Raw genomic sequence first — 16115 nt, forward strand, 5'->3', positions numbered from 1 at the left:
ATCAGACTTAAATAAGTAAGGGGGGCTGTTCATTTTTTTTTTCTTTTAAAAATGGCACTTTTCTTACAAACCAATGAGCTTAAAATAAAACAAAAAAAAAATAGATATATATATTATATTATATATTTTTTGCACAGATGCAGATGTTAATTGAATGCCCCCTAAAAAAAAAAAAAGGAAGAAAAAAAACAAAAAAAAGGACGACTGCAAAATGCAGAAAACCACATTTAGGCTCTATTACATTTACAAATACATACATAAATATATTACATACACCAGCAAACCAAAAATAAAGCGGGTAAGTGTCGCACTACGGACGTGTTCGCGGACCGTTCCCGCACAGGTATTTTGGCTGATCACAGTTGTCTTTTCTGTAAAGTATTCAAATTAATGGTGGGGTCCAGGAATGCGCAGTAGCATACTCTTCCTTTAGGCTGCCGTGAAACGCGTCAGTTTGTCCAGTATGGGGAACTGGTGTAGGCCGTCTTGTTTGCCTGAGTCTTCTGCTGCATGGAGTTTGGTTGGCTGCGTTGGCCAGACCCACCCTGGTGGATATAAGCAATAAAATAATGTATAATACAACTACATACACACAGACTACATTACAGCCCCTGGAAATTAGAAAGCCACCAAAAGCAGACATTTAGTAAGACATGCAAGTAGAAGGCCAGAGCTAAATCTGTACCGTTTCTCTAGTCATAAAGTCAGCCCACGATCTGGCAATGGCTGGTGATGCTCAGGTTAATAACCTGCCCATTTCCCCTGGTAGGATAGTTGGGCGTCTCCCCCTCAGGGGCGGAACATATTGCAAGTCGGTAACTTGTTAGAAGTGCCTTATAATCTACATATAATGACTTTATGACTAATATTTCCACTATGTAAGGGTCAGTGTAGTTGTGGGGTGTAAAGGTCTCATCTGCACCTGTCACGGGTGTGTCAGACAGTCATCTTGGAACCGGCTGTGGAAGGTCATTGCGATTAGCTTTACAAGCACCTTCTTGATTTTTTGCATCTGTGTTACGGAGTTATATCCTTCTCCCTCTAGGACCCAACAATTACCTCCACCTTCTGCTGCTAGTTAACACACCCTTGCTGAAGGTTTAAATACATTCAGTCTCTTCAGCAAGGTGCTGGTGTTAGCTCAATTTACCTTAGTCTGGTTGGAAGTACTAGCAGTCGGCTAGTGTCTTCTTGGAGGATTGCTGGCGTGATATCTCGGTGGTCTACTCAAGATAAGTGTATCCCTTCGTTTATCCACTCTCTGTCTCAAGTTGTAGTGGGGGCTGACTAATGCTACCCCGTCCTCTCCCTATCCAGGGCCTATTGCTAGTGTCAGGCAGGGATTAGGTTCCTGCTCAGCGATAGGTACGGAACCTATTTAGGGACATCATGCTAGACAGAGTGTTAGATCTGCCTAAGGGTCTTCACTCCCCCCTTCTCTAGTGTTCTCCTCTTCCCATTGTTGTGCTCCTTGCTTCTCCCTCACCCAGCGTGATACCACAAGAATCTACATTGCACAGTATGTTACAACAGAGCAAAATTGTCACATTTTGTACCCACCACATGTGTCCAGCCCAAAACATACAATCGCAATCTGCTGGTCAAAACAATTTTGTGGCAGTTTTCAAGCTAATAACACTTATTAGGCTACGTTCACATTTGCGGTCAGCGCCGCAGCGTCGGGCGCCGCATGCGTCATGCGCCCCTATATTTAACATGGGGGCGCATGGACATGCGTTGTGCTGCGTTTTGCGCCGCATGGCCGCAAGCGTTGGACGCAAGAAACGCATCAAGTTGCATTTTTTTTGCGTCCAACTTTCGGCCAAAAAGGACGCATGCGGCGCAAAACGCAGCGTTTTAGCGTGCGTTTTGCCGCGTTTTTGTTTGCGTTGTGCGCTGCGGCGCCGACGCTGCGGCGCACAACGCAAATGTGAACGTAGCCTTACTGCAAAAGTGCAATTTTGTACTTAAAGATGCAACTGCAATTTTACATGCGTTTTTTCAGACATGTACCAAAAAACATAGCATTTCCGCAGCATCTTTAAACACAAAGGACACAAGTTTTCATGAAATTGTATCATATTGCTGCTGTACGCAGCTGATTTGTCACTTCCTCCCCCCACCTAACTTTTTTTTTTTTTTTTACAAAAGGAGCACGTTTGGGGTGCAGCACGTACCGGAGCATTCTGGGACAACAGGATCTGGTACATGCTGGGAGGACTTCTCACCTGTCCATCCTGCTGGAGGTGGTGATGTAGCAGCTGGGAGTGAGGCTGTTGATGAGCAGGGAGAATATGCAGGAAAGGGGCTGGCGCGTAACCTGCAGCGGCTCCAGGGTTTAAGGGCCCAGTGGATCCAAGAGCAGACGGGAGACTGAAGGGAGGTGGCGTGGCTGCGTGGAATCCCTGCTTGTCAAACGTCTGTGAAATACAAGGATAAAGGCATTGGTTTTATGCTGGGAGGGAAACCTGACCAGTATGGTCAAGTGTCCATATCCTGCAAACACAAGTCCGAGAGACTGACAGACACTCACCTGAGTCTTGTTATAGACCGAGCCGCTGATATCGGGCACTCCGCTGTTACTGGAGCTCACAGAGACACCTGCATCAGAGATCAACATGGTTACAACAAAAGGGTTTACTATGGATCCTGGCACATCACTGCTCAATGACCCAACTGATCTCTGAGACCCCGAATACCGAGAACACAGGAGGCCCCCATACTATAAAGGCCAGGATCCATTTTGCTTCTTTCTGACAAACACCCAAAGGCTGTATCTGGTAATCCAAGCTCCTTGCGTTATGCCGCATTCATACATCCGCAATTTACGGACCGGCCACAGGCCTACAGACCCGAACTCAACAGCTTCATAGGCGTACATGGGGCTGTCAAGTTTAACCATGGACATCTAAAGCTACTGCAATGCCCTGCACATGGGGTAAGCGACATAGCGAATCAGAAGAACTGTACTACAATTCTAATTAGAGGAAATTGCTAATATTATTATTGCACCTACTACAGATTGGGATTGGATTATGCAGATTGGAATACCTCTTTTACTCCTCTGCAAAGCGTTACTAACCTTTTCCTGGCCCCGCTCCTGCAGCCTTGCTTTGTGCTTGCGCTGACGCACTGTATCCACCTTTGCTGTAATCTGCGGCCGTCGTTCCCTGGGCCAGGTCATCGTAACCTGTTGGAAAATGGACTAATCACATACACATAATGTGTAAGGATCAGTAAGAAACACAAGCCTGGGCCAGACGACCGATTAATCGTTACCTGCACTGTAGCTGTGTTGACCGTACCCTCCGGCCTGTTGAAAAGGCGTCGACGCCGTGTTTAGATTAACCCCATGTTGCTTGGCTGATGCAGGAGGCACCTAAGGAAGGAAAATTACAAAAAAAAAAGTGTATGAGCATCCTATGCCTCCCTAGCTCATCAGTCAATGGGTGGATTATGTCCACAACTTATGCCGATACTTACAAACATGGTGGGACCGTACTGGAAAGCACTTGGCACTCCTGGCACGCCGGCGTAATAAGGTAATCCTGTGTAGCTGTAGCCAGGTGGGAGCGCGGGGTTCAGGAACGGCTGCTGAGCCGTGTGGTGTGTTTGCGTCTGATTTTGCTGAGGTTGGGCTAACGTTGTTGCAGGCGCAGGAGAAGCGGAGTCACTCCGGCCAAACTTTGCTACATCACCTGCAATATAAGAAAAAAAAAAGTAAACCAGCAAATAATGCATGGTATCGGCATAATCAGGCCACTTACAGCTTCCCACTGAATCGTCAATAGTCTGAGTAGTAATTAATGTGAAGTGAAGCGGGTAGGTGGGCGCTGGATAGCAGCCCCTGATGTACCACTAATGATCCCAAAAGTATAGAGAACATGTCATAAAGAAAATCCATACAAGCAACAATGGGATTTTTGTTCTCTGTATCAATAGCCTTTTAATAGAACCCAGGGAGATCTTAAAGGGTTGTCCCAACTTACAAGTTATCACATCCACAGAAGAGGTGATAAATTGCCATCACTGGGACAATCACCAATGCCAAAACTATGGATCTGAAGTGCCTGATGTGAATGGCGAATATACTCCATTCATTGTCCATGGGACTGCTGGTCCCATAGTGCATGAAATGTGGAATAATGGTGTGCATGCACGGTCTTCACCCCATTCCTACAGGGCACTTCAGAACCCTGTTTTCATGTTCCAGGCGATCAGCATATTATCACCTGTCTTGTAGATAAATTCCTTTAATGTCCCTGAAATGTAACTAATTACTTGTCCCAACATTGTCAGGATTCTGTCCGACTGAAAGAACAGCAAGAAAATTCTGCGGATTTGATTGCATAAAGTCCTCGATAAATAATTACATGGTTCCAAGTTTACGACAAAGGTCGAGGAAATGTACGATGTTGAGAGGCCGCACGTACAGGAACGCAAGAACGGGCCGGAGAATGGATTCTCCTTTTATGCAGTCAACCAACCTGAGTATGGGTTGCTTGCGAGTCCTCCATCTCTACCAGTAAGCGTTGCAGGGGCAGGGAATGTGATTCCGTAGTAGTCCTATGGAAAACAGAACAGGTGCAGAGAGTTTAAAGGAGCCCCATTAAGACAGCCTTAGGATGGTTTCACACTAGCGTACAGGAGGGCTGCGGATGGCAGCGTACTTCCTTCCTTCTTCCTCCCTGAATCCCCACCTACTTCTCCTTGCATCCTGTGGTGCCCTGTGTACCTATCTTTAACATTGGGTCCGCAGGGAGGTGCGTGGTATGTGGATGCCTCCGCATGCGCTGCTTTGACGCTGCACCGACCGCAACAAAATGCAACATGTTGCGTTCGGCACGTCAAAACGGCGCAAGTGGAGGCATCCACATACCACGCACCTCTACGTAACCCAATGATAAAGATAGGTACGCAGGGCAACGCAGGAGGCAAGGAGAAGTAGGAGGGGATTCAGGGAGGAAGTACGCTGCCATCCGCAGCTCTCCCGTACCCAAGTCTGAAACCAGCCTTATACTAGGAAAGCTGCTCTTCTATGCAGCTATCCAACATAGTCAGCAAGATGAAGGGTCTTAAGTATGTACTTTCCCTAAAAGAGCACACGGATAAGATGTGTCCTGTAGGAAATCCATTTTTTTGGGAATAACCTTAAAGGGGTTGTCCGGGCTTTCCGTATAATGTGTGTGTACCTAGGATGCAGAATGCTGACGGTTTGTAAAATACTCTCTGCCAGCATTCTGCACGGTGTCCTAAGATATCACACCTAGTGATGTGAGCAGCTGTCTCACGATTCTGGAGGAGCTGCTCACTCCGAGTTTTCCTGTTGCCAGAGACTGGTCCTAACCGCAGACCCTCCCCCCTGCTCCAGCCTCCCGTGCAGCACACACTGCAAGGCAGCAGGGGAATGGCTCAGATTGGGAGAACCGGGAAGGAAAAGGCTTCTAAATAGGTGAGTATAATGTGCTGTGTGCATCCATCCCTCCCTCATCCATCCATCCATCCATGCCTCATCCAGACAACCATCCCTCATACACACACACACCACTATAGGCTGAGGTTCTGCAGCAGCTGAAGCGTATTATGAAGTATATATGTAGATGTATACACATACCACACTATAGACTCTTCACCTCACAGATCTCGTATATCAGGTTTATTGTGGGAACATGCAAAGCTCTGTCACCTCTGTGGATGTGGTGTGAGGACATGTGACGCTCTATCACCCCTGTGGATGTGGTGTGGAGACATGTGATGCTCTATCACCACTGTGTATGTGGTGTGGAGACATGTGATGCTCTATCACCACTGTGGATGTGATGTGGGGACATGTGAAGCTCTATCACCACTGTGGATGTGATGTGGGGACATGTGAAGCTCTATCACCACTGTGGATGTGGTGTGAGGACATGTGAAGATCTGTCACCACTGTGGATGTGGTGTGGAGACATGTGATGCTCTATCACCACTGTGGATGTGATGTGGGGACATGTGATGCTCTATCACCACTGTGTATGTGGTGTGGAGACATGTGATGCTCTATCACCACTGTGGATGTGATGTGGGGACATGTGAAGCTCTATCACCACTGTGGATGTGATGTGGGGACATGTGACGCTCTATCACCCCTGTGGATGTGGTGTGGAGACATGTGAAGCTCTATCACCACTGTGGATGTGATGTGGGGACATGTGAAGCTCTATCACCACTGTGGATGTGATGTGGGGACATGTGATGCTCTATCACCCCTGTGGATGTGGTGTGGAGACATGTGAAGCTCTATCACCACTGTGGATGTGGTGTGGAGACATGTGAAGCTCTATCACCACTGTGGATGTGATGTGGGGACATGTGAAGCTCTATCACCACTGTGGATGTGATGTGGGGACATGTGATGCTCTATCACCCCTGTGGATGTGGTGTGGAGACATGTGAAGCTCTATCACCACTGTGGATGTGATGTGGGGACATGTGATGCTCTATCACCACTGTAGATGTGAAGTTCTGTCACCACTGTGGATGTGGTGTGAGGACATGTGAAGCTCTATCACCACTGTGGATGTGATGTGGGGACATGTGACGCTCTATCACCCCTGTGGATGTGATGTGGGGTCATGTGACGCTCTGTCACCACTGTGGATGTGATGTGGAGACATGTGTAGCTCTATCACCTCTGTGGATGTGATGTGGAGACATGTGAAGCTCTATCACCACTGTGGATGTGATGTGGAGACATGTGTAGCTCTATCACCTCTGTGGATGTGATGTGGAGACATGTGAAGCTCTATCACCACTGTGGATGTGATGTGGGGACATGTGACGCTCTATCACCCCTGTGGATGTGGTGTGGAGACATGTGAAGCTCTATCACCACTGTGGATGTGATGTGGGGACATGTGAAGCTCTATCACCACTGTGGATGTGATGTGGGGACATGTGATGCTCTATCACCCCTGTGGATGTGGTGTGGAGACATGTGAAGCTCTATCACCACTGTGGATGTGGTGTGGAGACATGTGAAGCTCTATCACCACTGTGGATGTGATGTGGGGACATGTGAAGCTCTATCACCACTGTGGATGTGATGTGGGGACATGTGATGCTCTATCACCCCTGTGGATGTGGTGTGGAGACATGTGAAGCTCTATCACCACTGTGGATGTGATGTGGGGACATGTGATGCTCTATCACCACTGTAGATGTGAAGTTCTGTCACCACTGTGGATGTGGTGTGAGGACATGTGAAGCTCTATCACCACTGTGGATGTGATGTGGGGACATGTGACGCTCTGTCACCACTGTGGATGTGATGTGGGGTCATGTGACGCTCTGTCACCACTGTGGATGTGATGTGGAGACATGTGTAGCTCTATCACCTCTGTGGATGTGATGTGGAGACATGTGAAGCTCTATCACCACTGTGGATGTGATGTGGAGACATGTGTAGCTCTATCACCTCTGTGGATGTGATGTGGAGACATGTGAAGCTCTATCACCACTGTGGATGTGATGTGGGGACATGTGACGCTCTATCACCCCTGTGGATGTGGTGTGGAGACATGTGAAGCTCTATCACCACTGTGGATGTGATGTGGGGACATGTGAAGCTCTATCACCACTGTGGATGTGATGTGGGGACATGTGATGCTCTATCACCCCTGTGGATGTGGTGTGGAGACATGTGAAGCTCTATCACCACTGTGGATGTGATGTGGGGACATGTGAAGCTCTATCACCACTGTGGATGTGATGTGGAGACATGTGTAGCTCTATCACCTCTGTGGATGTGATGTGGAGACATGTGAAGCTCTATCACCACTGTGGATGTGATGTGGGGACATGTGACGCTCTATCACCCCTGTGGATGTGGTGTGGAGACATGTGAAGCTCTATCACCACTGTGGATGTGATGTGGGGACATGTGAAGCTCTATCACCACTGTGGATGTGATGTGGGGACATGTGATGCTCTATCACCCCTGTGGATGTGGTGTGGAGACATGTGAAGCTCTATCACCACTGTGGATGTGATGTGGGGACATGTGAAGCTCTATCACCACTGTGGATGTGATGTGGGGACATGTGATGCTCTATCACCACTGTAGATGTGAAGTTCTGTCACCACTGTGGATGTGGTGTGAGGACATGTGAAGCTCTATCACCACTGTGGATGTGATGTGGGGACATGTGACGCTCTGTCACCACTGTGGATGTGATGTGGGGTCATGTGACGCTCTGTCACCACTGTGGATGTGATGTGGAGACATGTGTAGCTCTATCACCTCTGTGGATGTGATGTGGAGACATGTGAAGCTCTATCACCACTGTGGATGTGATGTGGAGACATGTGAAGCTCTATCACCACTGTGGATGTGATGTGGGGACATGTGAAGCTCTATCACCACTGTGGATGTGATGTGGGGACATGTGATGCTCTATCACCACTGTGGATGTGATGTGGGGACATGTGATGCTCTATCACCACTGTAGATGTGAAGTTCTGTCACCACTGTGGATGTGGTGTGAGGACATGTGAAGCTCTATCACCACTGTGGATGTGATGTGGAGACATGTGTAGCTCTATCACCTCTGTGGATGTGATGTGGAGACATGTGAAGCTCTATCACCACTGTGGATGTGATGTGGAGACATGTGTAGCTCTATCACCTCTGTGGATGTGATGTGGAGACATGTGTAGCTCTATCACCTCTGTGGATGTGGTGTGGGGACATGTGACGCTCTATCATCACTGTGCATGTGATGTGGGGACATGTGACGCTCTATCATCACTGTGCATGTGATGTGGGGACATGTGACGCTCTATCATCACTGTGGATGTGAAGTTCTGTCACCACTGTGGATGTGATGTGGGGACATGTGAAGCTCTATCACCACTGTGGATGTGATGTGGGGACATGTGATGCTCTATCACCACTGTAGATGTGAAGTTCTGTCACCACTGTGGATGTGGTGTGAGGACATGTGAAGCTCTATCACCACTGTGGATGTGATGTGGGGACATGTGACGCTCTGTCACCACTGTGGATGTGATGTGGGGTCATGTGACGCTCTGTCACCACTGTGGATGTGATGTGGAGACATGTGTAGCTCTATCACCTCTGTGGATGTGATGTGGAGACATGTGAAGCTCTATCACCACTGTGGATGTGATGTGGAGACATGTGTAGCTCTATCACCTCTGTGGATGTGATGTGGAGACATGTGAAGCTCTATCACCACTGTGGATGTGATGTGGAGACATGTGTAGCTCTATCACCTCTGTGGATGTGGTGTGGGGACATGTGACGCTCTATCATCACTGTGCATGTGATGTGGGGACATGTGACGCTCTATCATCACTGTGGATGTGAAGTTCTGTCACCCCTGTGGATGTGATGTGGGGACATGGGAAGCTCCATCATCATTGTGGATGTGATGTGGTGACATATGATGTTCTGTCACCCCTGTGGATGTGATGTGGAGACATGTGAAGCTCTGTCACCACTGTTGGTGTGATGTGGGGACATGTGAAGTTCTGTCACCACTGTGGATGTGATGTGGGGACATGTGAAGCTCTATCACCACTGTGGATGTGATGTGGGGACATGTGAAGCTCTATCACCCCTGTGGATGTGATGTGGGGACATGTGAAGCTCTATCACCCCTGTGGATGTGATGTGGGGACATGTGAAGCTCTATCACCCCTGTGGATGTGATGTGGGGACATGTGAAGCTCTATCACCACTGTGGATGTGATGTGGGGACATGTGAAGCTCTATCACCCCTGTGGATGTGATGTGGGGACATGTGAAGCTCTATCACCCCTGTGGATGTGATGTGGGGACATGTGAAGCTCTATCACCACTGTGGATGTGATGTGGGGACATGTGAAGCTCTATCACCCCTGTGGATGTGATGTGGGGACATGTGAAGCTCTATCACCACTGTGGATGTGATGTGGGGACATGTGAAGCTCTATCACCCCTGTGGATGTGGTGTGGAGACATGTGAAGCTCTATCACCACTGTGGATGTGGTGTGTGGACATGTGACGCTCTATCACCACTGTAGATGTGAAGCTCTATCACCCCTGTAGATGTGATGTGGGGACATGTGACGCTCTATCACCACTGTGGATGTGGTGTGTGGACATGTGACGCTCTATCACCACTGTAGATGTGAAGTTCTGTCACCGCTGTGGATGTGATGTGGGGACATGTTAAGTTCTGTCACCACTGTGGATGTGATGTGAGGACATATGATGCTCTATCACCCCTGTGGATGTGATGTGGGGACATGTGAAGCTCTATCACCCCTGTGGATGTGATGTGGGGACATGTGAAGCTCTATCACCACTGTGGATGTGATGTGGGGACATGTGAAGCTCTATCACCCCTGTGGATGTGATGTGGGGACATGTGAAGCTCTATCACCCCTGTGGATGTGATGTGGGGACATGTGAAGCTCTATCACCACTGTGGATGTGATGTGGGGACATGTGAAGCTCTATCACCCCTGTGGATGTGATGTGGGGACATGTGAAGCTCTATCACCACTGTGGATGTGATGTGGGGACATGTGAAGCTCTATCACCCCTGTGGATGTGGTGTGGAGACATGTGAAGCTCTATCACCACTGTGGATGTGGTGTGTGGACATGTGACGCTCTATCACCACTGTAGATGTGAAGCTCTATCACCCCTGTAGATGTGATGTGGGGACATGTGACGCTCTATCACCACTGTGGATGTGGTGTGTGGACATGTGACGCTCTATCACCACTGTAGATGTGAAGTTCTGTCACCGCTGTGGATGTGATGTGGGGACATGTTAAGTTCTGTCACCACTGTGGATGTGATGTGAGGACATATGATGCTCTATCACCACTGTGGATGTGATGTGGAGACAAGTGAAGCTCTATCACCACTGTGGATGCTATGTGAGGACATGTGAAGCTCTGTCACCACTGTAGATGTGAAGTTCTGTCACCACTGTTGGTGTGATGTGAGGACATGTGAAGCTCTGTCACCCCTGTAGATGTGATGTGGTGACATATGATGCTCTATTACCACTGTGGTGTGGGGACATGTGACGCTCTATCATCACTGTGCATGTGATGTGGGGACATGTGACGCTCTATCATCACTGTGGATGTGAAGTTCTGTCACCCCTGTGGATGTGATGTGGGGACATGGGAAGCTCCATCATCATTGTGGATGTGATGTGGTGACATATGATGTTCTGTCACCCCTGTGGATGTGATGTGGAGACATGTGAAGCTCTGTCACCACTGTTGGTGTGATGTGGGGACATGTGAAGTTCTGTCACCACTGTGGATGTGATGTGGGGACATGTGACGCTCTATCACGACTGTGGATGTGATGTGGAGACATGTGAATCTCTGTCACCACTGTTGGTGTGATGTGGGGACATGTGACGCTCTATCACCACTGTAGATGTGATGTGGGGACACGTGAATCTCTGTCACCACTGTGGATGTGATGTGGGGACATGTGACGCTCTATCACCACTGTGGATGTGATGTGGAGACATGTGATGCTCTATCACCACTGTGGATGTGGTGTGGGGACATGTGATGCTCTATCACCACTGTGGATGTGATGTGAGGACATGTGAAGCTCTGTCACCCCTGTAGATGTGATGTGGTGACATATGATGCTCTATTACCACTGTGGATGTGATGTGGGGACATGTGACGCTCTATCATCACTGTGCATGTGATGTGGGGACATGTGACGCTCTATCATCACTGTGGATGTGAAGTTCTGTCACCCCTGTGGATGTGATGTGGGGATATGGGAAGCTCTATCATCACTGTGGATGTGATGTGGTGACATATGATGTTCTGTCACCCCTGTGGATGTGATGTGGAGACATGTGAAGCTCTGTCACCACTGTTGGTGTGATGTGGGGACATGTGAAGTTCTGTCACCACTGTGGATGTGATGTGAGGACATGGGAAGCTCTATCACGACTGTGGATGTGATGTGGAGACATGTGAAGCTCTGTCACCACTGTGGATGTGATGTGGAGACATGTGACGCTCTATCACCACTGTGGATGTGATGTGGAGACATGTGATGCTCTATCACCTCTGTGGATGTGATGTGGAGACATGTGAAGCTCTGTCACCACTGTAGATGTGATGTGGGGACACGTGAATCTCTGTCACCACTGTGGATGTGATGTGAGGACATGTGATGCTCTATCACGACTGTGGATGTGATGTGGAGACATGTGACGCTCTGTCACCACTGTGGATGTGATGTGGAGACATGTGATGCTCTATCACCACTGTGGATGTCATGTGGAGACATGTGACGCTCTGTCACCACTGTGGATGTGATGTGGAGACATGTGACGCTCTGTCACCACTGTGGATGTGATGTGGAGACGTGATGCTCTATCACCACTGTGGATGTGGTGTGGTGTGGAGTGCAGTGATTTTGCGGCTTTCCACAGATGAGGGCACTGCTCTGTTATTTCCAATACTGGAGTGATGACAGAGGTCAGCACAGGAGCAGATTACCGACAGTCGATGAGTGTGCCAGCTTTGGCTGTGAGGATAGATAGTAAAGCACAGGGAGCGGTCAAGTTTGGTAGACCTGCAGGTAAAGTGAGTGCAAGGAATTAAGTGAAATTCAGGAAGAGTGAAAGGCAGAAACAAAAAACAAAATGTATAGGGGTGTTGTATATCACAATACAGCACAAAAGAGAGAAAAAAATTGGATTTCGTCTTTGGACAACTTCTTTAACCCCTTCACAACCTTGGATGTATCCTTCTTTAAAGGGAACCTGTCACCCGCAAAATCGAAGATGAGCTAAGCCCACCGGCATCAGGGGCTTATCTACAGCATTCTGCAATGCTGTAGATAAGCCCCCGATGTATCCTGAAAGATGAGAAAAAGAGGTTTTATTATACTCACCCAGGGGCGGTCCTGGTATGATGGGCGCCGCGGTCCGGGGTCTCCCATCTTCTTACTATGACGTCCTCTTCTTGTCTTCACGCTGCGGCTCCGGCGCAGGCGTAATTTGTCTTCCCTGTTGAGGGCAGAGCACAGTACTGCAGTGCGCAGGTGCTGGGCCTCTCTGACCTTTTCCGGCGCCTGCACACTGCAGTACTTTGCTCTGCCCTCAACAGGGAAGACAAATTACGGCTGCGCCGGAGTGTGAAGACAAGAAGAGGACGTCATCGTAAAAAGATGGGAGGCCCCAGACCGCCCATCGTACCGGGACCGCCCCTGGGTGAGTATAATCTAACCTCTTTTTCTCATCTTTCAGGTTACATCGGGGGCTTATCTACAGCATTACAGAATGCTGTAGATAAGCCCCTGATGCCGGTGGGCTTAGCTCATCTTCGATTTTGGGAGTGACAGGTTCCCTTTAATGAGGCACCACGACCGGTCACGGTGCTAGCATTAAAAGTTCAACACCATCTTGCAGCAGGGACCCGGGGGTCTTCGTCGCAGCTGCTGGTTTGGCCCCACACCCCATGACGATGATTGCTGTGATTGGCTGTTCAATTCTGAACAGCCAATCAGTGTTTCTCAGTGTAAGAGCACCGATCATAGGCTGGTGCCTAGCAACGCTAGGATCACCAGGGCCAGCTCTGATTATCATCATCATCACACGATTGATCACACCAGAGAACACAGACGCAGTCTGGACTCTCAGTGACCTCTCTGTGCTTCCTCATTTCAGGATCCAGACGTGAGGAGAGCGGTCACAGAGATCTGCTGTGCTGGGCCTTGTGGTGCCACAGACTTTTAAAGCCTGTGCCACCTCTGCTAGTGTTGCTGGTGAACAAAGAAGAGTTCCTGATCCCTCCTTGAACCGTTCCTGATCTTTCTCCACCCCAATCCCCTTCTCAAACCTACTTGATCGCTCGTACCTCTACACCGGTCCACAAACCAAACTGTGTCCTGGGGTACAACAAGAACATCGGGGAAGTTGAACTTTCCAATCAAGTCCTCCAACCGTACAGTGTGATGAAAGAAGCCAAGGTGTGATACGAGAAGCTGGCCATGCACATCGTACAGATGACAAAGTACAACACTTTCCTGCCATCAGGATGTGCAGGCCAGGCCGGTGCAACATACCTTCAGTTCCAGGAGGTTGTAACCCAGGCCCTAATCTTTGGAGACCAGGAACGAGCAGGCACAAATACGTCTGGAATTGAAGGTGCTCGTATTGTACCAGGCCAACATTTCACTGGGCAGATCCCTCAAACCACAAAAAAAAGGAAGGTCGCAAAAGAAATGCTGAGTTTGTTACAGAAGGGGGGTATGAAAGGACACCACTTATCAATGCGACACCTGCCCCGACAAACCTGGTCTGTGTATAAAAGAATGCTTCAGACCGAACCACACATCCATGGACTATTAAATTCATTTCTGACGCACACTACACAACTCAGATATGCTAACCTGATGCACTAGACAACTTACATATGCTATTATATAAGTCACACACCAGGACACACTAGATCATTTCCAATATAGGGCTACTTGCGGGGGATTTCCACTGTTTAGGCACATCAGGGTCTTTCCAAACACGACATGACGCCCACAGACCATTACATCAAAGTCTGAATTCCAAAACGTCACTTCTTCCCTTCCGAGCACTGCCGTGCGCCAAAACAATGGTTTTCCTCCACATATAGGGTATCAGCTTGCGCAGGAGAAATTACACAACAGATTTTGGGGTCCATTTTCTCCTGTTACCCTTGTGAAAATAATAAAAATTGGGGCTAAAGGATTATTTTTGTGGAAAAAATGTAATTTTTTTTATTTTCACAACTCAACGTTACAATTTTTTGTGAAGCACCTGGAGGTAATAAATAAGTTCTTTGGGGGGGGGGGGGGGGTCTAGTTTGCAAAATGGGGTCACTTGGGGTGAGCATACACTGTCTAGCCACATCAGAGGCTCTGCAAACGTGACAAGGCATCTGCTCTAAATTCCAGACAATTCTACGTTCAAAAAATCAAAAGGCGCTCCCTTCCCTTCTGAGCTCTGCCGTGCGCTTAAACAGTGGTTTCCCTCCACATATGGTGTATGGCATGTTCAGGAGAAATTGAAATACAAATTTTGGGATGCATTTTTTCCTGTTACCCTTGTAAAAAAAAAAAAAAAAAAAAAAAAAAAGAATGTGGGTCTAAAGAAAAATGTTAGTGAAAAAAGTTAAATGTTCATTTTTTCCTTCCACATTGCTTCAGTTCCTGTGAAGCACCTGAAGGGTTAATAAACTTCTTGAATGTAGTTTGGAGCACCTTGAGCGGTGCAGTTTTTAGAATGGTGTCACTTTTAGGTGTTTTCGGTCTTATAGACCGCTCAAACTCACTTCAAATGTGAAGTGGTCCCTAAAAAAAAAAAAAATGGTTTTGTAAATTTTGTTGGAAAAATTGGAAATTGCTGGTCAATTTTTAAAACTTCACTTACTAGCAAAAAATGTTTCAAAAATTGTGCAGATGTAAAGTAGACATGTGGGAAATGTTATTTATTAACTATTTTGTGTGACATCTCTGTGATTTAAGGGCATAAGAATTCAAAGTTTGAAAATTGATACGTTTACCAAATTTTGGCCAAATTTACGCTTTTTTTTTTTCACAATTAAAACGCAAGTTGTATCAAATAAATTTTTCCACTATCATGAAGTACTACTCACCATTGGCAATCTGGATTGAAGCATCTGGAGGTCATCATATCCATAGATCTGCTTAAAAGTAACAGCACAGGATTATAATCAAGAGTGGGCATAATGGGGGTGACATGTCATTTAACAAAAAATGATGATTGCACACACACAGCCTTTATGAAATATGGATTTGATCGAGACACAGAACTTGAATGAGAAACAAGGCAAAAGCACAAGCACGCACGTGCACGCACACACACACACGTCACATCCCAAAATTACGACATCTGCGACACAACAGTAAACTCCTCATCACGACACAACGACTGGGCTTACTGGGTATGCAGGCAGGAGACCTCCAGGTCCTACTATGTACTGATTGTGTAACAAAGGGGGCACACCCTGCGGCAGGTTGGGGGGAGCTTTTCCTGGTAAGGGAAGGAAAAATATATATATTACTTGG

The 16115-nt window shown here is 47.8% G+C and overlaps 1 protein-coding gene across 13 annotated transcripts in view; it reads right to left on the reverse strand.

Moving 5' to 3' along the window:
• Positions 1-212: 212 nt before the first annotated feature.
• UBAP2 (ubiquitin associated protein 2) overlaps positions 213-16115 on the reverse strand; it is an 89622-nt gene continuing 73719 nt past the window's right edge. For 4 of the 13 annotated variants that reach the window (XM_077284301.1, XM_077284307.1, XM_077284337.1 and 1 more), the window contains exons 20-28: positions 15989-16080; positions 15683-15733; positions 4488-4566; positions 3484-3698; positions 3280-3379; positions 3083-3205; positions 2534-2601; positions 2178-2420; positions 213-545 (exon numbers count right to left, since the gene is read on the reverse strand). In XM_077284301.1, coding sequence (XP_077140416.1) covers positions 450-545; positions 2178-2420; positions 2534-2601; positions 3083-3205; positions 3280-3379; positions 3484-3698; positions 4488-4566; positions 15683-15733; positions 15989-16080 — 1067 coding nt within the window. In that variant the 3' untranslated portion in view covers positions 213-449. The remainder of the gene's footprint in view (positions 546-2177; positions 2421-2533; positions 2602-3082; positions 3206-3279; positions 3380-3483; positions 3699-4487; positions 4567-15682; positions 15734-15988; positions 16081-16115) is intronic. The other 9 variants (XM_077284381.1, XM_077284372.1, XM_077284363.1 and 6 more) reach the window with 6 other exon arrangements.

The sequence above is a fragment of the Ranitomeya variabilis genome, chromosome 1 (genome assembly GCF_051348905.1).
Source record: "Ranitomeya variabilis isolate aRanVar5 chromosome 1, aRanVar5.hap1, whole genome shotgun sequence".
Classification (NCBI taxonomy): domain Eukaryota; kingdom Metazoa; phylum Chordata; class Amphibia; order Anura; family Dendrobatidae; genus Ranitomeya; species Ranitomeya variabilis.